The following is a 27516-nucleotide window of genomic DNA, read 5'->3' as shown; positions in this document are numbered from 1 at the left end:
GTTCCACAGTATGACATTAAACAGCTCTGCCTTACATTTATTCAATTACAGGTGGTTTTATAACTCAAAAATACCTCAAAAACCAGACATTCTGACTGTGAGCAGGGTCGCCTCTCCACTGATCTGACCTGTACCTTGGCCTAACTTCATTGCAAAGTACAGTAGTAAAGTAGTTCTTTGTACCGCCCTTTGACCTTTCATTTGTATTCAGAGTTGTTATTTTTTTGGTGTGATGCTGATGTTGTCCGTGGTGACTCTGCTCCTTTGCCCTCGTGTGACGTCAGCGCCCCCTAGCTCAATTAAAGCACATTTAATACATTATAATGACACTAAAGCACGGGCTGTTTCACCCAGAGTGTTCTCTAATGCGATCGCTCTATTCTTTGCTCCACCCACTCATCTTCACTCCTGCCGGGGCAAATAAGAACATTTTAAAGGATAGTTACTAATATGAGCTAAAGCATACTTTCAATTTTCAACTACCATATTTTTCGGACTATAAATCACTCCGGAATATAAGTTGCACCAGCTAAAAAACATATACAAGTCGCACTTTTGGGGGGGAAATTTATTTTATGAAATCAGAGACCAGGAACCAACATTTCCTGTTGAAATGCAAGTTCAAGTAATAACAATAGAAGAGAGTTCAACAGACACATATGAATAGGCGAGTTTCAGCTGATGTCATTGTTATTAAAAGCCCGCGTTGCATGCTGGGAAATATTTTGGTCGGAGGCAAGAAACACGATAGCGTCAAACACAGTGCATAACCTCGCGTATTTATCCCCGATAATGGTAAATTCCTGCTGCATTATCGGATGCACAAATAGAAGCACGGAAGAAGGAAAATGTCTTTTTCGTATTCTGAGTGAAAAGAACCACTAACGGTGAATTAAACGACTTTCAAACATTCGCAGAGCAAACGTAGAAGATCCTAACAAACCATGGACTCCAACAAGTTCAACAACACATCGAGACTCTTGGAGGTTTTCATCTTTTCTGCTGTGAATGGCCCAGGAGTTTCCACCAAGTCATTGTGGATATCGCCAAAGTGAATGTTTAGTGGTAGTTGACGAAATTTGGTTTGGTCCACCTTTTGTCGGGGTTGAAAAGGGTGATTTGGCGTCCATCGATGCTTATGACCAATTTCTGGTCAAATGGTCTTGGGTCCTCTGCCGTTAGAGTGGATAAATAACCGGGATCTAACCTTTACGTGCTTTCTCGCTCCGTCTGTCAAGCTGAAGTAGTGTTTCTTGCCGCCGACCAAAATAATTCCCAGCATGCAACGCGCGCTTTTGTCAACAATGAAACTCGCCTATAGTTCTTCAGATAAACTATAACATAAACAACAGAACAGAACATGTTTAACAAACTCTCCATCTCACTCCAGATCACTAAATTCACTGAATTCATTCTTGGTGACACTTCTCAGCAACTCCGTGACCTCCGGAGCTAAACAGAGCGCCGCTTCCTCTTCTGTGTAGCTGTCGTCAGACTCAGCGTCAGTTCCAGTTAGAATTATTCCGGTCTTTCTGAATCCCTACAGGATGGTTTCGGTGTCACTGAAGTCCAGGCTTTGTTGATTCATCCAGTGACTTCCAGGAAAGTTGCATGGTGCACACTCCCGGTTACCATGAAGCTGTGTTCTCCACCCCCGCTTTTCCAGTCTTTCACAAGTTTCTTGCTAATTTCAAACTTTCTTTCTGCTGCTCGATTACCGTTTCCAGCTGAATATTTCACTACTTGCAGCAGGACAGAGGCTCTTTCTGCAGGAGACATGTGCAGTAGAGTGAAGTGACAGTGGTACAGGAGGAACAGGAGCAGCAGATCCTGACACACAAGACTAGAGCCTCTCATGGCTGTCAGTTTGTTTGTTGTTTTTTTTATTAAGGACAACTGAATATAACATTAAAAAAATACAATGATAAAACATTTAACAATTACAATAATCAGCATAAAACAAAAGACAAAAACATAAAGCAACACCCACAACAAATACAAAAAAAACAAAAAAAAAAACATTTCCCCCCGACCACACACACTGACACAAATCTAGCCAAATTAAACAAAAGTAATTTTGTAAAAATAAAAAAACAATCCCAAAACTTAAACTAATATTATTTCCACTATCATCATTTCCTTTCATAATTTTTTGTCATTTGTTACTAACTCAACGCAAATCATAATTTTAAAGGCATTTTTTTTTTGTCCCCATTTTTAAATACATTTTTATATTTTATATTTAAATATATATATTTATATATATATTATTTTCACCATCATCATTTTCCTTCATCATCCGTCACAATCTCAAAGCATAATCCAGGTTGAAATTGTTTAATATACAAGTCGCACCGGAGTATAAGTCGCAGGAAACACCCAAACCATGAAAAAAAGTACAACTTATAGTCCAGAAAATATGTTACTTTATTACTGTTAAATCTTGTATTGGCTTTTAAAGTTTCAATATTAAAAATCATTGGACTGTAAGCTTTCCTCAAAAACAGACCAGGAGTTGTGTTTTGTTTCATTCACACATGTTTGAGTAATCCTCCAGAGCTCCAAACGCTCTGTTCCACCTTGTGATGTCATGAAGCGGTAATTTTCAAATGAACAGCTCCTTTTAGCTTTGTTCAGCAGAGATTCCAAGCCTGAAACCATCCAAACTATTCTAATGAAGGTGTACGGAGTTTAAAAACAATGTGGAGCACTTCCTGTATGACATCACAAGGTGGAACAGTTTGAGAGAAAAACTCAGACTAAATGTACAGGGTTTGTGTGTTAAACATGTGAATGAAACAAAACAACTCCAGGTCTGTTTGCAATGAGGAAACAACATTAGAAAACGGATCAGAACACGTAAAAAAAAACACAAATTTTGATTCCGTAATGATAATAAAACTGTACTTTTTGGACAAAGAATTGTAATTTTCAACAAACAATAGTGGTTTCTTCTTGTACTAGTTCTGATATAACTCATTCTACATCTATTCAGGAAAGGTACAATTTGGTTTTATGTCATTTTGTCAGTATTGGTACCTGCTCAAATTAGTAACTAGTTTTAGTATCTGGGCTTCCGTTCAGCTTTTTCCTCGAACATTTTATTTTGAATTGTTAAAGGGTTATTTTCTGATGGAACTATTTTCTGATCTACAGTATGTTGTAATGTGTCCTTATCAAAATCAGACCTGGAGTTGTGTTTTGTTTCATTCACACACGTTTGACACACAAACCCTGCACATTTAGGTTACGTTTACACTGAAACAGACACATCCCGCTGCAGTCTTCGAGGTTTTAAGTCTCATAAGATTCTTCTCGTGTCTGCGGTGTGCGCTTTTTGTCGTACGCTTTAAAATCGTTTAAGACGGAAAAATCCTGTAGAGTGTGGCGGCACTGAAACGAATCACCGTATCACCGTATTTGAAACAATTTGCGTCCAGACACGTTGTTTCTGTGTCCGCAAGCCTTCTCTATCCACACAGCTTTGAGCATATTTGTTTACATTTTACAGAAACAAAACTTAAAACTACTTGAGTAATTTGCATAACCTAAGTGCTCAGAAAACAGCTCTCTATTGTCTGCTGATGCGGTTCAGCTTCTGTCGGACTTAAAAAGGAAAGAAAGATACTACATGTGTTCTGTGACAGAGGAGTGTTCTGCTAATGGTGAGTCTGTTCTGTGAAAGTAGTTCTAGTTCCGCTGATTCTCGTTTGTCTATGGTTTGTTTAAACTGTTTTCTGCAATAGTGTCACATAGGCCTGTAACGATAATCAATAGGCGAGTTTTATTGTTGACAAAAGCGTCCGTTGCATGCTGGGAATTATTTTGGTCGGCGGTAAGAAAGACTAATTCAACATGACGGACGGAGCGAGAAAGCACGTAAAGGGTATTGATCCCGGTTATTTATCCACTCTAAACGGCAGAGGACCCAAGACCATTTGACCAGAAAATTGGTCATAAAGCATCGATGGAGCCAAATCACCCTTTTCAACCCCGACAAAAGGTGGACCAAACCAAATTTCTGGTCAGAATCACCAACTACCTGGACAAATATTCACTTTGGCGATATCCACAATGACTTGGTGGAAACTCCTGGGCCATTCACAGCAGAAAAGATGAAAACCTCCAAGAGTCTCGATGTGTTGTTGAACTTGTTGGAGTCCACGGTTTGTTAGGATCTTCTACGTTTGCTCTGCGAATGTTTGAAAGCCGTTTAATTCACCGTTAGTGGTTCTTTTCACTCAGAATACGAAAAAGACATTTTCCTTCTTCCGTGCTTCTATTTGTGCATCCGATAATGCAGCAGGAATTTACCATTATCGGGGATAAATACGCGAGGTTACGCACTGTGTTTGACCGCTGTCGTGTTTCTTGCTTCTGACCAAAATATTTCCCAGCATGCAACGCGGGCTTTTAATAACAATGACGTCAGCTGAAACTCGCCTATAAATCAATTAATTGTACGATAACATTTAACGAACTCAATAACTTTTCCAGCCACGATAAATTCTATTTGCAGCTTGTTTGTTTTCCTCGCTCTCTCTCACGCTCTCAAAGAGACTGAATATTAGAAGTCTTCTATCGCTCTCTGACTCCTCTCCGTTTTACAAGTGTAATGACGCTTGAACCAACGTGCGCTGTGTTTATCAACAGAGCGGATGCGCGTGTAGTCTGTGCGCTTTTTGCACTCCGCTGTCCGTGCGGTGCACTAGCAACACAAGCTAGCGCCGCTGTCAGAGTAACAAAACTGTTCATCGCCAAAAGTCACGATGCCGAATCAACACTGGTGAGTGGGACACGTCTCAACAGTCACATGTGTCAAATGCAGCGAGCGCAAAAACAATGAGAAGAAATGTCCCAAACCCCAACAGCCGACATAAACCCAAACCCGAGCGACACAACTAGTCTAGAACCCAGGAGAACCTGAAATCCTGAAACTGAACCGACACAACACCAGACAGGAACAGAGGCTCCCTCATAGAGAAACATGGTCCTGTGTCGCAGGTTAATACAAACACTTCAAGACCAAAATGACGAGTCTCACAGCAGCAGCCACAGAGAAATGTAAGTCAGTGATTAAAATAACTTCTAAGGACAATTTTGTTACAGAGACTTAATAATCCATTTTATTTATTGCTTTGGTTGGATTTGGTTCAGCAATAGTTTATTCAAGTGCATTTTTGTGAACAAGTCCTCGCTGTGAGCCAGACACATTAGACTAGTCCTGTGTTAAGTCTCTTTTATTTAGGCCTGTTGTTTTTGGTTGTCTTACACTTCCTGTGTTAAATGTTCTTTTGAAAGTAAAGTTTATTGATCATTGAGAGGATGTATTTGCATTTTTATTCCATGGTCATTATATTAGTTGAAATTGGTCTCAAAATGTCATTATTATCATTTTTCGCAATAAATTCTTGGTTAATTAGTCGTCCAGTAAAATTTGTTATCGTTACAGGCCTAGTGTCACATGACCAATGTCACGAACCCAGCGAATCAGGAAGGTGCAAGTCTCATTGATGTGGTCCAATAAGGACGCAACTAGAGCGCCTATGTCAGTGTATCGGCGTTTTCAGGCGTCCACATAGTGCCGGATCAGATCGTACCGTCTCTGGAGCCGTTTTCCATCGGATTAGTGTGAACGAACACTGCATCCACAACAAAAATGACTCAAATACGTACTAGTGTGGACGGGGCCTTAGACTGAGTTTTCAAACAGAAAACACTCCATTCCACTTTGTGATGTCATGTGGTAATACAGGAAGTCCTCCACAGTGTTTTTAAACTCCATACACCTTCACTAGAATCATTTGGATGATTTCAGACCTGGAATCTCCACTGAACTAAAAGTAAAAGGAGCTGTTAACTTAAAAACTACCACTTCATGACATAACAAGGTGGAACAGAGCGTTTTGAGCTTTGGAGATGTACAGACTAATAATAAAACACCACTCCAGGTCTGTGTTTGAGCCATTCTAACATGATTTAAAGCTGTCAAGAGTCAATTCTGAGCAGTATTTGAAGTTCACTGACTGAACTTTTCTTCTCTCTGAACCCATCTGAAACGTCTTGTGTTTTGACCTTGCGAACAGTTACTATTCTAATTACTTTTAAACATGAACACATTTAATATAATACATTTAGCCTTGAGATATGGAGGCGAGTGAGCAGAAGAAATTTAGTAACTTTTATTTTTGCAGTAGTCTTGGGTTTGCATTGTACGTCCTAATAATATTATTCTTTCAGTTTCATTAAAATTGGAGCCTGTAGAAAAGGGGAAGATCCGGCGATAATTTCCAAAAGGCCTTGGGGGCATTCCAGCAGTGGGTCTGGGGTTGGTGAGTCAGACGTTATTAACATATTCTCAAATATCGAGCGAGGACTTCACAGGGTCTGTTCTTTTTTTAGTTTGTTTTCAGGAGAACAAAAGCCATGTGTCACTTCCGCCATCCAGCATGCAAATGAGTGAGTGGTGATTGACTGAAAATGTAATATATAATAAATACTGTTGAATTATTAATTTGGTTCTCTGGTTAAAAAAAACAAAACATCCAGATAAAGGAGAAATGTCATGGCTGATGTATTTGCATCGGAATAGAATACAGTGTTTGCCCACTTACATCTTTTTGTTAGATTTATGAATCATGGATTTTCTCAGTATGACTTAAAGAAGTAATCATGGTGGGTACTGATACTTTGCAGTGATGTCATGCTGGGGGGGGGGGGTTCTACATGTATCTCTATGGGCAGAAGGGTCAACAGTTAATAGGGATGTAACAATAAGCAAAATATCGTGAAACGTCTCACAATCATATCAGAGGCCATCACAATATATCAAGTCTCTGAGCTTAAATGAATAGTTATGGTGATTTTGAATGTTGTTCTTATTCTGTAAAACAGTTTGAATGACTTTGTGGATGTTTGTGTGGTGCAGCAGTAGCTGCAGGGAACTACACAGACCATGATTCTTTGCTGTTGTCAGTGCAGACTACATGAAGAAATACCTTTTAAATATATTATAGTAATAATGCATCAGTTTTATATAGTACTTTTTTGGAGCATTATTCATTCACTCCAGACCCAGTGGTGGTAAACTACTACTGTAGCCACATCTGCCCTGGGGCAGACTGACTGAAGCAAGGCTGCCAATCAGTGCCATCGGCCCCTCCAACCACCACCATCACTCACACACACACTACGTTCATACAAGGCAGTGTGGGTGAAGTGTCTTGCCTAAGGACACAATGACAGTTTTTGTGACCGGTGCCCCACTGTGGCACCTGATTTTCCCAGCAGTCTCTCATCCAAGTCCTGACCAGGCTCGGTCCTGCTGTGCCTCTGAGATCTGACGGGATCAGGCTTTGACAAGCTGGTATGGCCACAAATTCTTCATATTATAACAGCACCAAAGGCTTTTAAAAGGCTTTTCCAAGGTTTTCAGAAAGAAAAAGTATCATATTCATCAGTTTATTAGCCTCCACAATAGCGCAATAAATATCAGAAGGTGAGATACACATCGTGAAAATGTCGTATCGAGGGATTTTGATATTGTTAAATCCCTAATAGTTACCATGGTGACACAATGCACACATTTGTAAAAAGAAAAAAAAATGTTTTAATATAGTCTGACAACTCAAGAAAATACAAAATGGATTTAGAGAACACATTTTCAGAGGCCTGTGTTCATGGTCCTGTTTAGGGCATTTTCAACAAAAGAGGTGAGAGTGACTCACTGAAAAACTGTTGACCATCTCATCACAGAAATTTTAAGTGCACAAATCATCTCACCTGTTGTAGTTCCAACCAAGTCAGGTCTTTGTGGTTAGATTGTGGTAAATAAAGATCAGATTAAGTCTAACTTGAGTAACAGAGCTTCAGACAGAGTATCGATAATAAGAGCTGGATGAGGCACTTCTTACCTGCGTGAAGTTGCCCCCATCAAACGCAAACCTACACAAAAACTATGTCTATTGTTTTTGCTCTGTTTGTGCTGCTTTAGTTTTAGAGATATTAACAATTCTTTTATAGGTCAAACTGGGGTCAGCAGCCTCCAGGAAGCTTCAAAATGCTCTAAAACGCCACAACATTGAGTCAATCGTTTGTGCTTTGTTTGTGCTGCAAAAAAGATATTAGCAGTTCTGAGTGAAGATAAAAAATTCCAGGCTGTGGAAAAGTAGGTATTATTATAGTTTTGCTAAAGTCACTGCCGTCAGTTGAGCAGAAATGACCTCATATAATAATTTCCGCAAAAATAATACTTAATAACTTTATAAATATACGCGCACAAATGAAAATTGTCACAGCACAAAACAGAATAAATGAAATTCAAATATCTGGTATAATTTTCTGCAGTTTTGAGACTATTTAACATTTTGAGGGGCTGGCAACGTCATTGGCCCAAAATAAAACTGCTAATACCTTAAGAATCATAATCTCACAAACCAAACTTTCTGAGCACAAATGATTGACTCCATTTTGTGTTGTTTTAGAGCATTTTGAAGCTTCCTGGGGGCCGCTGACCTAAATTTGACCTATAAAAGAATCTAATATCTTCAAAACTAAAGCAGCACAAATGAAACTTTTTGGCACAAACGCAGCACAAACAATAGACATAGGTGTGTGTTTGATGGGGGCAACATCACGCAGGTGCACTCCCGCTCTGTCCAGATGCAGGCATGATTTGTGGTCGCTCCACTGGTGCTGCAGCTCCAGCTCAGAAAGAATTCTCTCAGTGATACTTTGCAGCTCATGTCATCAACGTTCCTCGGGGCTGTGATGCTAGAGATTGACAGGCAGATCAGTGCAGCGTCGGCAGTGATGCGGTCGCTTTATTGAACCGTTGTTGTGAACAGAGAGGTGTTCCAGGCATGTCCCACCGAGAGGAGGCCCAGCAGAAGACCCAGGACACGCTGGAGGGGCTATGGCTGCGCTCAGACTGCAGCCTGGAGTGACCCAAATCCGATTTTTTGGCCTCTATGTGACCTGCATCAGTCTGAACGACACAGATCAGATTTTTTCAAATACGACCCAGGCCACTTGGATATGTGCTCCTGAAACCGATACACATCCGATCTTTTGACATGCAACTTCAGTTTGAACGGTCAAAGTGCATTCATCCACCTACACGTTATCAACAAGCCACAAATGTCACTATTCTGCACTGAAGTAGGTGAAAATTGTTAATGAACTCCGTGTCACTGAAGTGAAGCACATCACCACTCACCACTCTTGGCTGCGTCTCCACATCCACACGTTCCTTTCAACGGACGTCGCTGCTGCTGCCCCCACAAAACACCACGGCCAAAAACCTCGTCCTTCTCCTTCTCAATCTCCTCTTTAAAACAAGTAAGTTGTTCATGTTCTGGCTCCAGTACGAGAGGAACTTTAAAATCTCCAGGTGCTCGATGCTGCGTCCATGTTTGGACGACTTCCATAAACACAGAACACGCTCGCTGAGGTTGACGTCGTCGTGTCTCCAGTGCACATGTGGGACACTTTCGGGCCGTTTAACGTTCACACAGGGGATCACATACAAGTCACATTTAACTGGAAATGTGAACGACCTCGCAAAAACATCGGATTTCACAAAAAAAATCTGAATTGAGCGTTAAGCCCTGCAGTCTGAACGTAGCCAAAGTCTCTCGGCTGGCCTGGGAACGCCTTGGGGTCCCCCTGGAGGAGCTGGAGGAAGAGTCTGGGGTGAGGGAACCTGGGAGTCCCTGCGTAGACAGTTGCGCCCGGGACCTGGCCCCAGATAAGCAGAAGGATATGGACGGATGGAAAAGAACATTTCTGGACATGTGTGCCAATAATCTGGGGCCGTTGAAATACTACATCCTCTTGGGTTATTTTACTCCCATGGAACAAACATATCAATGCACACGAGCTATTTGGCCAAGGTCCCTTATTCAAAGGGGACACGATGGCTTTGTTCACTTCTGCTTCCTGCCTGTTAAATGTTGTGGGGAAACCTTGGACGATTCGAGGCAAAACAATCACATCTCCACAGAGGCTCCCCACCAGAAAACTGATATAATAAGTGAAGTTAATTAAAGCTATTACCTTGTTTTTGTTGCTGACGTAATAAGCTCCTGCACAGATGTCAGTGGACCGTGTGTTGTCGACTCTGTTTAGCCGTAGCTCAGACGATGTTCCGGGATACTCTCCACCCCCCCTCTCCTCCCTCCCCTCTCACAGCGGGAGCCATGCCTGCAGAAATGGGTGCTTTTATCTGGAAACACAGAGCCGCTACTGTATAATTAGCTCAAGCTGTTTGCCGCTGTCTTCTTCGCAGAGACACAGCACTTGTGGATAGAGCGCAGGGTGACAATGCGTGCTGAGATTTAGGCCAAATAAACGTGCAGAGTAATAGAGACAGATGAAAGAGCTGTTTAAAGCACGTCTCCATAGGATTGTATTGACTGGAAAATAAAAGCGGGAGGTTGGCATATTTACACAGTTTAAGGTTAAAGGGGCTATTTTGTTTAATTAGCGTTTGAAGAAGACGTGTTGTGATCGTGTCTGCTGTAGAGCTCCGATCTGTGACATCTGCGGATCATTATGTTGTCATTTGTCAGCTGACGTCAGAGGTGGAACCAAGTTGTTGTTTTGCAAGTCTCAAGTAAGTCTCAAGTCTTTGACCTCAAGTCCGAGTCAAGTCCCAAGTCAAATACAAGCAAGTCCAAGTCGAGTCTCTAATCACTGGCCTATAAGTCAAAGTCGTCTGCTTTGAGCCTTAAGTCATTTCAAATCTTTAAACCAAAGTAACAAATATAGTTTACATTTTTGCAATTTATATTAATTTTAAACTAAATTGTACTTAAAAAGTTGTGGTATATTTATATATACCACGAGTATTTATTTAGTTGTAGAAATGCTAATTTTTCCTTTTTAAATGTCTTGACAAGATCTTAGTGTGAGTCATTACGGTCAGAACAGAAAGAATTCAGATTTAAAAGTGCTAAATAACAGTTATTTTGTCAAGTAGTCTGCACTGAAATGGAAGGATCATGTTCTGTGTAGTTCCCTCTGTTTTACTGTGTTGTACTGTATATTACTGTAGTACATTTGAGGTTACCATCTCAGTACTTCAGTTCCATCCAAAGTACCAAATGGGAGGGACATGTTCCAATTTGTTCCTGTAAAATTCAGCACCGCATTTATTAGATGTAAAGAGAAAAGTATTTTCTAAAAACATATATTTTTTAGAAGCATCAAGTCACAGGGCTCAAGTCCAAGTCAAGTCTCAAGTCACTGACCTTCTAGTCCAAGTTGAGTCCCAAGTCTATTTTATCAAGTCAAGTCTCAAGTCCTAAATTGTGGCTCAAATCTCAAGACATTGACTCGAGTTCCACCTCTGACTGACGTCACCACAAATGAAAAGAGGGTTGATCGTCTTTATGGTTTCTTGAAAATAAGCAACTAAAGACGACTCAAACGTGCACAATTCACCCCAAATACAACCTGGGGTGAGTGAATGATGAGTGGAAACAACTAAAAAGACTGAGGTGGATTGGATTGGAAACTTGTGTTATTAGTTACATAAGTAGCCTACTAGATAATTAGAACTGAAAGTAGTTTTATTTTTTTGCTGGTACAGTAACACTAAACTACTTTCATTTAATGTCATTTTGAAAGAAAATATAACTGGCCTCAGTCATTAGTGGCACTGAGGGCAATTGGCCTCCAGGTTTGGGGCCCGTAAGCAGCTGCCTACATTTGCCTAATGGTAGCACCGCCTCTGCATAAACCCAGCACCTGCAGCCAAGAATGTTGGCAAGAATGTTCCTCAATATGCCTTTAACATGTCTTGTTGAAGCATTTAATATCCTAACGACTGAATAAGTTAAACAAGTTTTGACCCATGTACATATGTCATGTCTGCAGCTCATGTCCCATCAGGAATTCAAATGATCAACACAAAAACGGAAAAAATCTGTCAACATTTTCTATAAAACTTTTGTATGTTAAAGGTGCACTGTGGAACTTACCTCCCTCATCTCCATGGAGATTGTCCAGAGTGCGCCACAGTTATTGCATTTAATGTGCATCTATCTCCATGGAGTCTAAAAAGTATCACCAGCAAGCCAAATTACACATCAGATCTGTGGAGACGCGACCCTGCTCAGGATTTTTCTAAACAATAAAAACACCTGTAGTTGAACAAATGCAAGACAGATAAGTTTAATGCCACTGCGGAACATTTCAGACAAAGCAATAATCAACTTCATGAGGGAAAATCCTGCATAGAAAATGAAGTCATAATGTAAAAAAAAGTGAATTGTCAACATGATCTATTTCTTGTTTGTCTTTGTGCTGAACCATGTTTTTCTAATCTTTGTCACTACACAATACGGGCCTGAATTGTTGAGAGAAAGTCCCTGAGATGTCTTGGAAATTGATTTGTTAATAAGACTGGGAACCTGGGACATTTTGGCTCTAAACAGATCCCTCCTCCGCACACGCTCCCGACAAATACCACACGACACCTGATCAATGGACACGTTTAGGGCCCCATTAGTAAAGTCGATAGCCCGTTCTCCACACAGCCTCGTCATCCCGCTTTGAGTTTGGAGCGTTCAGACAGTTCTGTGCCCTGGACTATTGTTTAGCTCAACATCAGATCAATGTACAGTGAGTTCATGTCTTGTTTTGCTTGTGTCTCCGTGCTTTGCTTTATGATACAAGGAGAAGCTGCAAAACCCGGTGAACTTTGTGGAATTAACTGAATCTTGTGAGCTATTGGTAGTTTTCAGATTCTACGGTGTGATAATATCGTACAGTTCTTCCAGTTCGGGGCAAGAGACAGTTTTTCCTATTGATCACATTGTACTTTATCATGAAATATCAGAAAGGTAAATACTCAAATATGGAACCTATGGAAATTTATTTATTCAATTTGTTGTATTGTATCTGTCAGCAGTATCAGTAGCTACTGAAAATATATGGCAGATTAAAAGAGATAGATTATATTTTTATTTATTTATACATTTCTTTTTTTTAAAAGATGTTTGGATTAACCTGACAGTTTTCTTATTTTATTATTAAAAGGAAATGTATATAACCTGTACCCTTACTGTTCCAATGTTTAATCTGCAGATACATGATACATGTATCATTTGGAAGGTTGTGTCTCATGTGAAGCTCAGAACCTCCAGAATTCCCTCCCTGAGCTGCAGAGGCTGCACTAGCACTGACTCATGATAGACTGGCTGCAGGTGCTGGAGTTTAGGGAGAGACCATTCAGATCAGAAAAAGGCATTTTAGGTTTAAACACACTGAATTTCAACACTGAAACTGACAGAGGTGGGACTTGCAAGTCGTGACCTGGACTCAAGTCAGTCTTGAGTCAATATTTTTAGAACTTGAGACTTAACTTGATAAAATGGACTAAAACTTGGGACTCGACTTGGACTTGAAGGTCAGTGACTTGGGATTTGACTCAGACTTGAGGCCTGTGACTTGAGAAGACTTGATGCTTCTCCTAAAGTAATATATGTTTTTAGAAAATACTTTTCTCTTTACAGTTGATAAATGTGGCGCTGTGATGTGGTATCCTCAAATGTACTACAGTAATACACAGTACTATGCAGTAAAACAGAGGGAACTACAGAGAACTACATGGCAAAAAAACTGTTATTAAGCACTTTTAAATCTGAATTCTTTCTATTCTGACTGTAATGATTCACACAAGATTTTGTCAAAACATAAAAAAAAAAAATTGCATTTCTAAAACTCTTATATAAATACTCATATATAAATATATCATGAGTTTTTAAGCACAATTTAGTTTAAAATTCATATAAATTGCAAAAATCTAAGCTAGATTTGGTACTTTTTTGGTTTAAAGACTTGAAATGACTTGAAGCTCAAAGCAGATGACTTGGACTTGACTTGGACTTATGGGTCAGTGACTTGAGACTCAACTTGAACTTGCCTGTATTTGACTTGGGACTTGACTCAGACTTGAGGTCAAAGACTTGAGACTTACTTGAGACTTGCAAAACAACGACTTGGTCCCACCTCTGGAAACTGGAAACACAAATGTGAGGGTCATGTGAGGCTCATTCTGTTTTCTGATTAGATAATCATCTTGAGAACCAAAACACCAAATTATAACTTCAAAACATGCCAGAAATCAGCATTATAATTGTTATTAGTAAAAGCTGGATTTGATTTGAACATGTGCCTCATGTCTGGGGACACAGAAAAGTCAAGTTTATGGAATTAATTGCTCTACTTTATATTCATGTCAGTTACCTAGACTAGTGTTTCCAAACTTTTTTTCTGGGGACCCATATTTATAAAGTCACAAACCCAAGAATAGACATTATCCATAAATCACAAAATAAAGGTGGATTTGACCATTATTGAACATTAATGAGGCTATTTTATTATTGACTGAGTGATCTTCTCTCTCTGTACTCAAGTTTTAAGTCACAGTCACATCGTTTTCTTTTCAACATTCATTTGAACCAGCAATACTGGAACAAAATAGTCAATTAAATAATTACAAGAAGATTAGAAATGATACAAAACATGTCTTAACATTTCAACATTTCTAATGAGATAGGTGGGCCTGTCTGCGTTTTTGTAGCGTGTTCCAGTCCAGGCGCAACATGCAGATCAGGAGCAGCATTCAGTCTGTTTCTGAACTTTGTCTTCATTTTTGTGAGCACAGAAAATCCCAGTTCATACATATATGTAGTAGTGAATGGAATAAGCATAGAAATATGGGCCATACTGAGGACAAGATATTCTGACAAAATGCTGATCCAGAGTGACGATAATATATTCGCTGACTCACTCACTCTCTCGTGTGAGAACTGTATGTTTCAGACCTACACGCAGATCGTGACAAGGCGACCCAAAAAAAAAATCTCTGGCGACTCACCTGAGGGTCACGACCGAGTCTTTGGGAAACAATGACCTAGGCTACGTTCAGACTGCAGCCTGAAGTGACCCAAATCAGATTTTTTGGCCTCTATGTGACCTGTATCTGATCTTTTACTAATAGTCTGAACGACACAGATCCGATTTTTTTCAAATGTGACTAAGGCCACTTGGATATGTGCTCCTAAACCCGATACATATCTGATCTTTTGACATGTGACTTTAGTCTGAACGGTCAAAGTGCATTCATCCACCTACACGTTATCAACAAGACACAAACGTCACTATTCTGCGCTGAAGTAGGTGAAAATTGTTAATGAACTCTGTGTCACTGAAGTGAAGCACATCACCACTCACCACTCTTGGCTCCGTCTCCACATCCACACGTTCCTTTCAACGGACTGTCCCACAAAACACCATGACCAAAAACCTCGTCCTTCTCCTTCTCAATCTCCTCCTTAAAACAAGTAAGTTGTTCATGTTCTGGCTCCGGTACAAGAGGAACTTTAAAATCTCCAGGTGCTCGATGCTGCGTCCATGTTTGGACAACTTCCGTAAACACAGAGCACGCTCGTTAACGTCATCGTGTCTCCAGTGTGCATGTGGGACACTTTTGGGCCATTTAATGTTCACACTGGAGTCACATACAAGTCGCATTTAATTGGAAATGTGAACGACCTCGCAAAAACATCGGATTTCACCAAAAAAATCAGAATTGAGCGTAAGCCCTGCAGTCTGAACGTAGCCCTGAACGTAGCCCAAAACAAATCTGACTGTGAGTGGGGTTTCTTCTCCACAGAGAGACATGTATTCTGAGCAGGGACGCCTCTCCACAGACCTGTAACTGGTCTGGTTTGGTCTCCATGAGGATAGAAAGGTTTAATGCCATACTGTGAAACATTCCAGACAAAGCAATAACATCTCCATGGAGAAAAGCATTCGACAAATCCTCCTCCACAAAAGTTTCAAAATGCACCTTTAAAATTTCAATCTTACATACATTTTCTTTTCTCCTAAAATACTCGCACAAACACCCAGACGTAGAACTTGGCTCAGTGTAGGAAGTCAGGTTTTTTCGTAGTATTTTTGAGCAGTAAAACAACTATATCTCCATGGAAACAAGCTTGCGGCGGACCCCCTACCAGAAAAGTTACGCAGTCCACCTTTGTTCACTCTGATTTGTAATTCAGAGAAACTAGAAGGTATTTTTTCAGATCACGCAGGCGCCGTAAGTCATAAAGTTTACATCCAAAACAACAACAGAACAAAGACGCCATCAGACTTAACAAAACAACAAGAAGCTAAACATATAATGCGTATATACGACCTCCTGGGCTTTCCTCAATTCTTTCACATTTTACTAAGATAAGACCTTCTTCTGAAAACGTATGCGTTGTGAAAATGCACAAGGAACACTCAAAACGTTTCAGAGGTGATTATGGAAAGAGGGTTTTTGAAAATATGCAAATAGTGTGACAAAGTAAGAGGCTTTCTTTTCTCTGTGCTGGAATTTCCCTCTGGAGCTTCAGCCATTGTCAACTTTTAAATTCACTCCCCAAAATGTGCTCATATTGATTTCTTTGTCAAAAATGTCTATTGTAGTGGTCAACGGGACAGAAATGGATTTTTAAGCAAGTTTACTGTGGTAGAAGAAGAAGTTGACAAAGGAGTCTCCAAGGAAACTTTTTGTTCATAATGGGTTTTTATTGTTGCTTGTTATAAATTAAAATCCATTATAGGCGGTGAGATGTGTTGATATTTTGGCGAGACATCACGTTGTGGGGGGTTTCTGTATGCAAGTATGCGTGTCTATGGTGGAATGTTCAGCAGTTTCCGTAGTGACACTGTGCACAGGTTTGCAAACGCAGTCCGATAAGTTTAAAGTTCGCCTGAAAAGATAAACTCAACAAAAAAAAGCAAAACAAAACAACCCAATGACGTCAGCACACGGCGCGGAGAAAATAGATCGAGCGGCAGAAATATCTATTAATAATAAGGCAGATATGAGTCCTCCTGCGAAACAAGCTCCTCCGTTATTTTATGGAGATAATAACAGCGCAGAGGAGGCAGAAAATGAGGCTGCAAAAATTCTGTTGCCTGTCCACAGTCCTTATTGAAGGTGAGCAGGGATTCAGTGTGTGTTTTGGAGCGACTTTATTCACTGTTTTCCTCGTATGAGAGACATCAGCGCACACAGGGCTTGTACAGTAAAAAACAGAACAACAGAACAGAATAGAAAGCCTTTATTGTCATTATACAGTATGATGAGATGCAGAGCTGCTCTAACAAAGTGCAAAAAAAACCAAACAAATTAACAGTTCTCAGTGTAAAGTTGAGTTCAGTACGGTGACAGCTTTGGGAAAGAAGTTGTCCCTAAGTCTGGTACTGGCTGAAGCGCCTGCCAGAAGGCAACAGGTTGAAGAGGTGGAAGTCGGGGTGTGTGTTGTCCTTTATGATGTTCTTAGCCCCTGCTGAGACAGTGGGAGTCATAGATGGTGGATAGGGAAGGCAGAGGGCAGCCAATAATTTCCTGTGCAGTGTTGGTGACCCTCTGCAGATGCTTCCTGTCAGCCTCTGTGCAGCTAGAATGCCACACTGTGACAGCAGAGGTCAGCAGGCTCTCAATGGTGGAATGATAGAAGGTCACCAGCAGCTTGTGTTTATTTGCTCCTTCCTGAGCGCCCTCAGGAAGTGTAGCCACTGCTGGGCATTTTTGACCAAGTGCTGAGGTGTTGACTGACCAGGAGAGATCCGCAGAGATGTGAACTTCAAGGAATTTGAAGAACTCCACTCGCTTCATACTTTTTTTTTTTTTTTTTTTGTGGGGTGGCGGGATGGGGGGGGGATCTGTTTCGCCGAAAGTCCAGGATAAGTTCCTTAGTCTTGATATTCAGTGCCAAGTTGTTAGTTTCACACCACTCGCTGAGTTTTAAAGTTGTGCATGTGTGCGTACATGAGCAGCTGGGCCATGCTTTTGGCCCATGTCCTCCAACCGGGCTAAAGTCCTTGTGTGAGTGCACCCTAAGAGACATTGAACTAAGGCAGTTTCAACCAGAAGTTAGTTACAATGCAGCCTAAAGTTTCTTCAGATTTCCTTGAGTTTGATTCTGTGGTGACAAGAGGAGCTGAAGAGGCTGAAGTGGCTGGTGATTCTGCTGCTGCAGTGGAGTGGGTTGGAGGAGACTTGTAGCAAAGTGAATTTAAATGAATGAATGGAGAGAAGATTGGTCGATAGACAAAAGACAAACGAAGGTAGATAACATAGTTTTTTCTTTCTTTCTTTCTTTTCATGTTTGGTGACAAGTTTGGCACAATTGTTGTTAACTTCTCATTTGGATTCTTGCCCTTTCTCCAGTTTTCAGGCCTTTTCACAAATTCTTGATTGGATTCAAGTCCCAACTGACAAAGGTGACAGCAGCACTTTAAAACTTTACTCTTGTTTACTGACATCCAGTTCTTTCCCATTAAGTGTCTTCAAACAGGTTCAGTTGTGATTGTTTTACAGCTTTAATTCATCAGAAGCATTCATGGTACAGATGATGACTTTAAAGCTCTTGTATTACACTGAATCCACTCAGGAATGTTATTACTGTCTCAAAAACAGACCTGGAGTTTAATCATTTAATCTTTAGTTCAGTAGAGATTGGCAATTCAAGATCTGAAATAATCCAAACTATTCTATTGAAGGTGTATGGCATTTAACACAAAAACACAGTGGAGCACTTCCTGTATTACCAGATGACATCACAAGGTGGAACAGAGTGTTTTTTGTTGAGAAGAACTCAGTCTAAATGTGCACGATTTGTGTTAAACATGTGAGAATGAAACAAAACACAACTCCAGGTCTGATTGTGATGATGAAGCAACACTGTAACATTCTTATAGTGAGATGGGTCACCTCTCCACAGACCTGACCTATAACTTGGCATAATGTCATCTCCTGCTTTGTCTTTATGAAAAATATATACGCTTAAGGAAACATTGTGGAACATGCAGGCAGATCAAAACATGGAGACAAGCAGAAAAGTTACATATAGCGTCTTTAAAGGGCCTGTGTTATTGTGCGTACTGATGTGTGTGAAACAAAACACAACTCCAGGTTTGTTTTTGACGAGGTAGCCGCATTAGATCACAACTTAAAACTCACAAGGGTCTACTTTGAGTAATCTAGGAGCATCTGTCTCTCTTTGCTTGTCCTTACTTGACGTTTGGAGCGGAGTAACTGAAGTCGTAGTTAGAGCTGACAGTATATTTCACCAGTGACGTGTGTTGTGGCTCATGTCTGATCCTGTGTGTGATGTGTGATGTGTGATGTGTGTGTGTTGTGTGTTCACAGGGAGCGCGTACAGGGAGTGTATGGAGAACGGCACGTGGGCCATCAAGAGCAATTACTCCAACTGTGAACCCATCCTGGAGGAGAAGGTTAGTGCGGAGAGCCTGGTATACACACACACACGCATGCACTGACACATACACGCACTGACACACGCACACACGCACACTGACACACACACAGACACACACTCACACACACAGAGATACACGCATTCGTCTTACATAACGCTTTTCCACACGCTTTAAGGGACAGTTCGGAATTTTGGACATAGGACGTCATTTCCTAGTGAGCTAAAATAATTCTATCAACACAGACATTTACATGGACAGTCTGGTGTAATAATAGATTTGTTTCGGGTGTTTTGTGGAGTGGGTAAGACTGTTTTTAGTGGCAGGCTAACTATGGCCATTGACATGCACTAGCCTAGCACCAGCGACCTCTGCAAATACAAGGACTGGATGGAATATTTCAAAAATTGTCTCCACACGTCTCCAACACTCTGGCTCACGAGGAAATGAGGCCCTATGTCCAAAATTCAGGACTGTCCCTTTAAAGTCGCTTCACAGTGATGCATTATTCTTTCATTCCATATCTGGTGGTGGTTAGACAACAGACTGATGAAAGTGAAGCTGTCAGTCTGCTCATGTCACCCCTCAGATCACCGCCAACACTCACATTCATACTAGAGCCAATGTGGGTTAGGGTTAGTGTCTTGCCTAAGGACACGCCGTCAGTATCTTGCCACTGACGCCCCACGGTAGCACCTGATTTTCCCAGCGGTTTCCTGTCTAAGTACTGACCAGGCCCAACCTTGTTTGGCTTCTGAGATCTGATGACACACACACACACAGACTTGTTTTCACCATCATTAATCATTAAGACGCGCCAATAAATGCTCCTAATTACACTAACGGCATGATAAATAAAGCTGCTTGCATGTTTTGATTGCTCGATGTTGGAATAACATTACTGAAATGTACCTGAGATCCACATGCATTTGATTAAAGGGCCCACATTAGACTGTTTTCTGATCTGACTTTATACATGTTTCTCTCACGCATGTTTGACACACAAACGTTAAATGAGCTTCACTTGAAAACTATCACACCATGACATCACATGGTGGAACAGAGCGTTTTGAGCTTTGGAGATGTCAACAGACTAGTAATAAAGTGTTACTCAAACATGTGTGAATGAAACAAAACAACTCCAGGTCTGTTTGTGATGATTTAACATTATAACATGGCTTAAAGGTCACAAGAGTCAAAATTGCGTACTGTATTTTTTGAACTATAAGTCGCTCCAGAGTATAAGTCACACCAGCCAAAAAATGCATAATTAAGAAAAAAAGTCTGTAAGTCGCACTTTTTTGGGGAAATGTATTTTATAAAATCAGTAATGTTAGAATACATTGTCTAAATAAAAGCATACCAGCAACTATACCATTGAAATATTCACTTTCCAACAGCAGAGAGGGCCACAAACCTAATACCGTATTCTTCAGACTATAAGTGGCTCCAAAGTATAAGTCACACCAGCCAAAAAATGCGTAAAGGGGATGAAAAAAAAATATATATATAAATAAGTCGTACCGGACTAAGTTGCACTTTTTTGGAGAAATTTATTTTTTATAAAATCAGAAAACAGGAATAGACATTTCATGTTAAAAGTCAAGTTCTAGTAATAACAATAGAAGAGAGAACAACAGACTGTTAACATCACATATGAACAGTTCTTCAGATAAACTATAACATAAACAACAGAACAGAACAAGTTTACCAAACTCTCCATCTCACTCCAAATCACTAAATCCATTCAATTCTTCATCCTCGGTGTCACTTCTGAGAAACTCTCATAGAACTATAATAAATTATTATAGATCCATGGCAACTCCGCGACCTTCGCAGGTAAACGGAGCACCGCTTCCTCTTCTGTCGCTGTCGTCAGACTCAGCATCAGTTCTAGAATTATTCCATCCTTTCTGAATCCTGACAGGATGGTCCATGAAGTCCAGACTTTGTCCATCCATCCTGTGACTTCCAGGAAAGTTGCAGGGTGCATCCTCCTGGTTACCGTGAAGCTGTGTTCTCCATCCCCGCTTTTCCTCAGTCCCTCACAATTTTCTCGCTCATTTCAAACTTTCTTTCTGCTGCTCGATTAACGTTTTCGGCTGAATATTTCACTACTTTTTCAGCAGGACAACGGCTTTTTTTGCAGGAGATGTGAGTGAAGTGACAGTGGTACAGGAGGAACAGGAGCAGCAGATACTGACACACAAGACTAGAGCCTCTCACAGCTGTCAGTGTTGATATTTAAAAATATAAGTCACACCAAACACCCAAACCATGAAAAAAAGTGCCACTTATAGTATGAAAAATACAGTAATAGAAAAGAAGTAGGTACATAGACGTTGCTTGGCCCATATCGCGTCGCCCAGTTCTCGCTCTATGTGGGTCTTGTTCTATTTCTTGGACAATTTATAAACGCAGCGTGGGAAGTGTGTCAGTTCCATTTTGAGAAAGCCTCATCTGAAGAATAAGGAAATACTAAATATGTGCTAACAATGACTAAATATTAAGAACACTCATCATTTTTATTTCTGGTTTTGCTGATTACTGATTTCACAACAGCTCATCTGAAGTTTTTCTGTTACAAAGGACAAAGTCATTTCAATTAACCTGGACAGAATGCAACAGTATATAGAGGGAAAAGAATTGAAATGATTTTAAAGGTGCATTGTGTAACTTTTTGGTTGGGGATCCGCCACCTGCTTGTTTCTATGGATATATCATTACTCTGCCTTAGAGTGCTTTCACACTGACAGTAGTTGGTGCACACAAACGGTCCATTCGAACCAAAAGCTCTTAGTTCGGTTCGTTTTTGTTGTTTTGAAAGCATCAATCGGACTCGGACCCGCACCAAATCAATTGGACCAAGACCTTAGAAAAGAGGTGGTCTCGGTTCGCTTGAATCCACACCAAATGCCAAACTTTGGTGCGGTTCCTTTGGTGTGAACACGAACTCGGGTCCAAACCATAGACAGGAGGGCCAAACGAACTATTTGAAATGCATCATGGGAGGACACGCGTCTCCTCTGCCTGAAATGACACGCTGTACAACTCCAGACGCAGCTGTGACTCATTTTTGAATGTGTGGCTCCAGAGTGAGTCAGAATTATGGGTGCGTACTCCTGTTCAGGACCTGCACGCTCAGAGAGGTCCCGGTGTTTCATGTGTTCACATAGGACCCAGCATTTGTTATTTTAGACTATTAAGTAACCAAAAAAATTATGGCAATAGGCAATAGCCTATTCAATTGATACAGCCCTGCTTTTAGTCTAGTGTAAGAAATGCTACAGTCGGACTAGATCCAAACCAGAGTCCTGACCCAGTGGGAGCAGCTCTGGTTCAGGTCGGGCTCAGAGCAGCTGGAGCGGGGAGTGATGTTAGGAGCCTCAGCCTGAGAAGAACTTTCCCCGCAAAGAACCAAATGCGCGGAGACCAGATGCTCAGAACAACATATAACCAACCAAACAGGACTCACGCTTCTGTCCGGATGCTTTACAACACCTCGGAACCAGCCGCGGTTCTTGAGAGCGGAGGACCAGAGCAGCCCACCCGGACCTGTAGTCCACTGTGCATTCTCGCTTTCCCCTCACGGAACCAGTGCGCAGACGACAGAACGTACCCACTCAGACCCAGTCCACTGCACATTGGCACTGCTTGCCACTGTCTGGAATCAGCACATGGAGGACGGATCCTCCGGACCTCCCTGATCAACACACTCGGAGGAAGGCAGAAGACCAAGGACCAGACCTCAGCCCCGTCCTGAGGAGCTGCGAGCTCCGGTGAGTGCTCCTCTTTACCGCTGTTGGCTGCTGCTTTTGCCTGAACTCAGAGCTTCTGCTCTGGGCTGATGTGGTGAGTTTGTATAAAGTTCTACATGCTCTTATATGAGTTCATGGTGATAACTTGAGATGAGGACTGCCCGTGGTCTTAACAGAGAACATCAGTATTGATAATTGGAAGCTCGTCAATCGGACCAATTTTGGTTCGTTTGCCGGTGTGAAAGCGGACCACACTGAAGCGTATTTGTTACATAATAACAATTTTATTGCCTGGTGCGGTCCAAATAATCAAACTAGCAGTGTGAAAACGCCCTAAAATGTTCCATGGTCTGACATTAAACAGCTCTACTTTACATTTATTCAATTACAAGTAGTTTTATAGTTCAAAAATACCTAGAAAAATATGTCTTCTGAGCAGGGTCGCCTCTCCACAGATCTGTAACTTGGTCTTTTTTGGTCTCCATGAAGATAGAAAAGTTTAATGCCATACTGTGAAACTTTCCAGACAAAGCAACAACATCTACAAGGGGGAAAACATTTGACGGACCCTCCACCAGAAAAGTTACACAATACATGTTTAAGTTTTGTGAAAACAAAAATTCTAATTGCAATTTTTCTGACAAACATTGCGATCGTGTTTAGACATATGACAAACAAATACAAGAATCACATTTCAGCACATTTTTGCAGATCTTCAGCTGAATATTTTGGTTATATTTTGATGATTTAAAAATGGCAGCCTTTGTGATCTGAATACTGTGTCCATTCAAATTGCAGTTTTGATTTCATTGAGATTAATCTTACAGAACTACTGAGGATATTTCTATTTAGAGCCATTGTTTCTGTTTGTGAATTTCTGTGGCGACAGTGCAGTTTTGTTTCTCTCCGAAACCAATGGATGGGAAAAGTTCAGAGGAAGTTCAAGACTCTAGTACGCTGCAAATATTTAGACTTACAAAAACTTGCACAAAATTCTATCCAATAAAGTTTTACAAATCTCATCCTGAACTTTCATAATAATTACATAAAAAAGATGAAATGCCTGTTTTCCTCTGTGTGGATATGATAATGTGAACAGAGCAGAAGGCAGAAGCTCACTAAATATACAACACGTGTTTGGAATACACAAATGGTTGGTTGGTTTTGTTAAAAGTGCATTGCATAACTTTTCTGGTAGAGCACCTGGCACATGTTTGTCTCCATGGAGATGTTGCTTTGCCTGGAATGGTTCTCAATAAGAAAAAAGTGCATTTCCCTCTCTGGGTGGGTGGAGAGTCCCTGCCTCAAGTGGAGGAGTTCAAGTATCTGGGGTTTTCTTCACGAGTGAGGGAAGGATGGAGCATGAGATTGACAGGCGGATCACTGACCACTGCTCCTCCACGTGGAGAGGAGCAGCTGAGGGGAGGGCATCTGTTCTGATGGCTTCTGGGCGCCTCCCTCAAGAGGTGTTCATGTCCCACCGGGAGGAGACCCCGAGAAGACCCAAGACAGAGTTCTATGTAGGGATGACTAAAAGACGCCGACAAGACCGCTTGGCTGAGCATAAATATGCTATCTGCACAGCCAATACCAATTATCCTATGGCCAGACACTTTTTGGACTTCCATGACAGTAACCCATCTAATCTACAGGTACAAGGAATTGACCATATACCAGACTCGTTACGAAAAGGAAACCGGATTGCTAAACTCAAACAATGTGAAACCTATTGGATTTTTAAATTGCAGGCAACAAAATATCCTGGGCTTAATGAAGATTTGGACTTCTCTGTGTTTTTATAACTGCATGGCATTTTTTATACTGCATGGTATATTTTGTATATATTTTATCTATTTTTTTGTAAATATTTTGTTTTTATATTCTCTATGATGTTCCACTGTTTTTAACACTGCCATCTTGTGGCGTTATCAGGTGGTGTCCACAGGTGAGTCTCCACTCCTCCTCTTCCAGGTGGAGCCGCCCTATTGGTGGGTTTTTTGTATTTAATTCACATGATTTGCTCTCAGTTCTGTTTGTCCCCTGAGGAAAGCCATAGGCTGGAACGCGTCGGGACTTTTTAAGTTGTCCATTAAGACATGCTGTAAACTAATAAAGGCATTTTATTTTGAACCAGTGAGTGCCTTGGGTTTTTTGCATCTTTAAGACCCAAGACACGCTTGAGGGACTATGTCTCTGGGCTGGCCTGGGAATGCCTCAAGGTACCCCCGGAAGAGCTGGAGGAAGTGTCCAGGGTGAAGGAAGTCTGGGAGTCCATGCTTAGACTGATGCCCCTGCGACCTGGCTCTGGATAAGAGGAAGAAAATGAATGCATGTAATGTTCCACAGTGTGACTTTAAGCTCATTTAACTCCATAGAGACAACTGGTGGCATCGTCCCCCCCATCTCCCCGTCCCGTACGTAACACAGACCATCTAAACCAGGACTAAATCAGGTCTAAAACCAGGTCTAAAATGGGTCTAAAACGGGTTTAAAACCAGGACTAAAACAGGATTTAGCCAGGACTTAACCATGCCACCGGACCGCCCACTGCGCCCCCTCCCATATGTGCCTCCTCCCATCAGAAAAGAACTGAAAATTCTGTCCCGCGTAGACCTCTAGTTACAGGTCAGATCTGTGGAAAGGCAGGTCCGATCACAACAAGTTTTCTAGGTATTTTGCAATTGGTAAATGGTCACATTATATTCAGCGCTTTACAAAAAGAAACCACTCACCCATTCACACACCAGTGCACACAGACACTGGGGGCGAAGAGGGTTAAGGGTCTTGTTCAAGGACACAAGAACAGCATTCATCAGTTATATTTATGTCGAGAACAGGATTCGAACCACTAAACTTAGGATGAGTGGACAAACGCTCTACCCACTGAGCTCCTGTCGCCCCATAACAAAAAAAAACAAAACACCTGCACATGAAGAAATGCTGGACAGATGTTTAATGCTGCACTGTGGAACATCCTGGGCGGCAGAACCTACATCAGAAAAGTTACACAGTGCAACTTTTAATTGAGTGAAAAGAACAACATTTAAAATTCATGATTCTTAAATATCACATTTCCAGGAGGATATAAGCAGTGAATAATTGATGACAGTGATATGTGTTCAATTAGCATATTTTAATCTCGCTACACATTCCAGGCACATGTACGTGGGGAGGGCATCTGTGGTAAAATCAAAACAAAAAACACAACTCCAGGTCTGTCTGTGATGACGATGTTACAACAAAGATAAAAAGAAAAACAGTTCTATTACCCTGACCCTTACATTCTTTTACTCTGACCCTGACCCCACTGCAGCTCATCTACTGAAGCCTTCTCACATGATTAGATTCAATTAGAAACTCCCCTGATCCTGAAGAGAATTTCAAGTTCAGTCTCAACACCTCAACTCACAAACTCCACCCAGAGCCGTGGAGCAGGATCACTGTGGAAAACACTTGTGCTGGGGAAGGGACTGTGTGTGTGTGTGCGTGCGTGTGTGTGTGTTGTGTGTGTGTGCATGTGTGTTGTGTGTGTGTGTGTGTGTTGTGTGTGTGTGTGTGCGTGTGTGTGTGTGTGTTGTGTTGTGTGTGTGTGTTGTGTGTGTGTGCGTGTGTGTGCGTGTGTGCTTGTGTGTTGTGTGTGTGTGTGTGTTGTGTGTGTGTGTGTGTGTGTGTGTGTGTGTGTGTGTGTGTGTGTGTGTGTGTGTGGTGTGTGTGGTGTGTGTGTGCGTGTATGTGTTGTGTGCAGTGTTGGGAAGGATACTTTTTAAAATGTAATCCCCTACAGATTACAGATTACATACCCCAAAATGTAGTTTGTAACATAATCCATTAAATTACTTAAAGTGAGTAACGTAATCTGATTACTTTGGATTACTTGATATTGTCATGTTTTTTTAAACGACATGAATGTAGCAACCACATCCTGAAAATTCTTGTTTGTTTTCTTCAAATTGTCTGAGCCCAAGTCTCCATGAATAAGCAACTGTTTACTGTAGAGAAACAAAGACCACGAGATCTTAATATAAGAGGTTTTGTCTGTTAAAAGACAGTAACAAGATCAGACTTTTCCTTCACCATATTAAAAAATATTATTGATAGAGAAATTATTTTTTATATGAGATCAAATTATATTAAATTATGTCAACCTACTGTTAGGTGTCATGTTGTTTAGACCTGGTTTACTCCTGATTTTAGACCTGGTCTAGACCAGGTCTAGACCAGGTCTAGACCAGGTCTTTAGTTCTGGTTTAGTCGTGGTTTAGTCCTAGTTTAAACCTGGTTCAGTCCTGCTTTAGTCCTGGTTTAGTCCTGGGTTAGTCCTGGTTTAGTCCTGGTGTTAGTTCTGGTTTAGAGGCGCACAGGAGGAAGTGCGGTTTACGCGAGAAAACACAGTCCACACGCGGCGCACGAGACGGTCGGTGTCCGCGCTGTAACTACGGAAGGAGACGTGGTCCGCGGGTTCTCAGAT

General features: G+C 41.1%; 1 protein-coding gene across 3 annotated transcripts in view; it reads left to right on the top strand.

Annotated features, from left to right (window-relative positions):
- Positions 1-27516, top strand: part of LOC110166493 (corticotropin-releasing factor receptor 2) — a 250282-nt gene that overhangs the window by 152430 nt on the left and 70336 nt on the right. For all 3 annotated transcript variants that reach the window (XM_055151708.1, XM_055151707.1, XM_020931738.2), the window contains exon 3: positions 19223-19308. In XM_055151708.1, coding sequence (XP_055007683.1) covers positions 19223-19308 — 86 coding nt within the window. The remainder of the gene's footprint in view (positions 1-19222; positions 19309-27516) is intronic.

The sequence above is a fragment of the Boleophthalmus pectinirostris genome, unplaced genomic scaffold (assembly GCF_026225935.1).
Source record: "Boleophthalmus pectinirostris isolate CB_2022bp ecotype Guang Dong unplaced genomic scaffold, ASM2622593v1 HiC_scaffold_16, whole genome shotgun sequence".
In the NCBI taxonomy this organism is placed as follows: Eukaryota; Metazoa; Chordata; class Actinopteri; order Gobiiformes; family Gobiidae; genus Boleophthalmus; species Boleophthalmus pectinirostris.
Note: the sequence above shows the minus strand (reverse complement) of the source record. Positions and strands in the feature narration are given on the sequence as shown.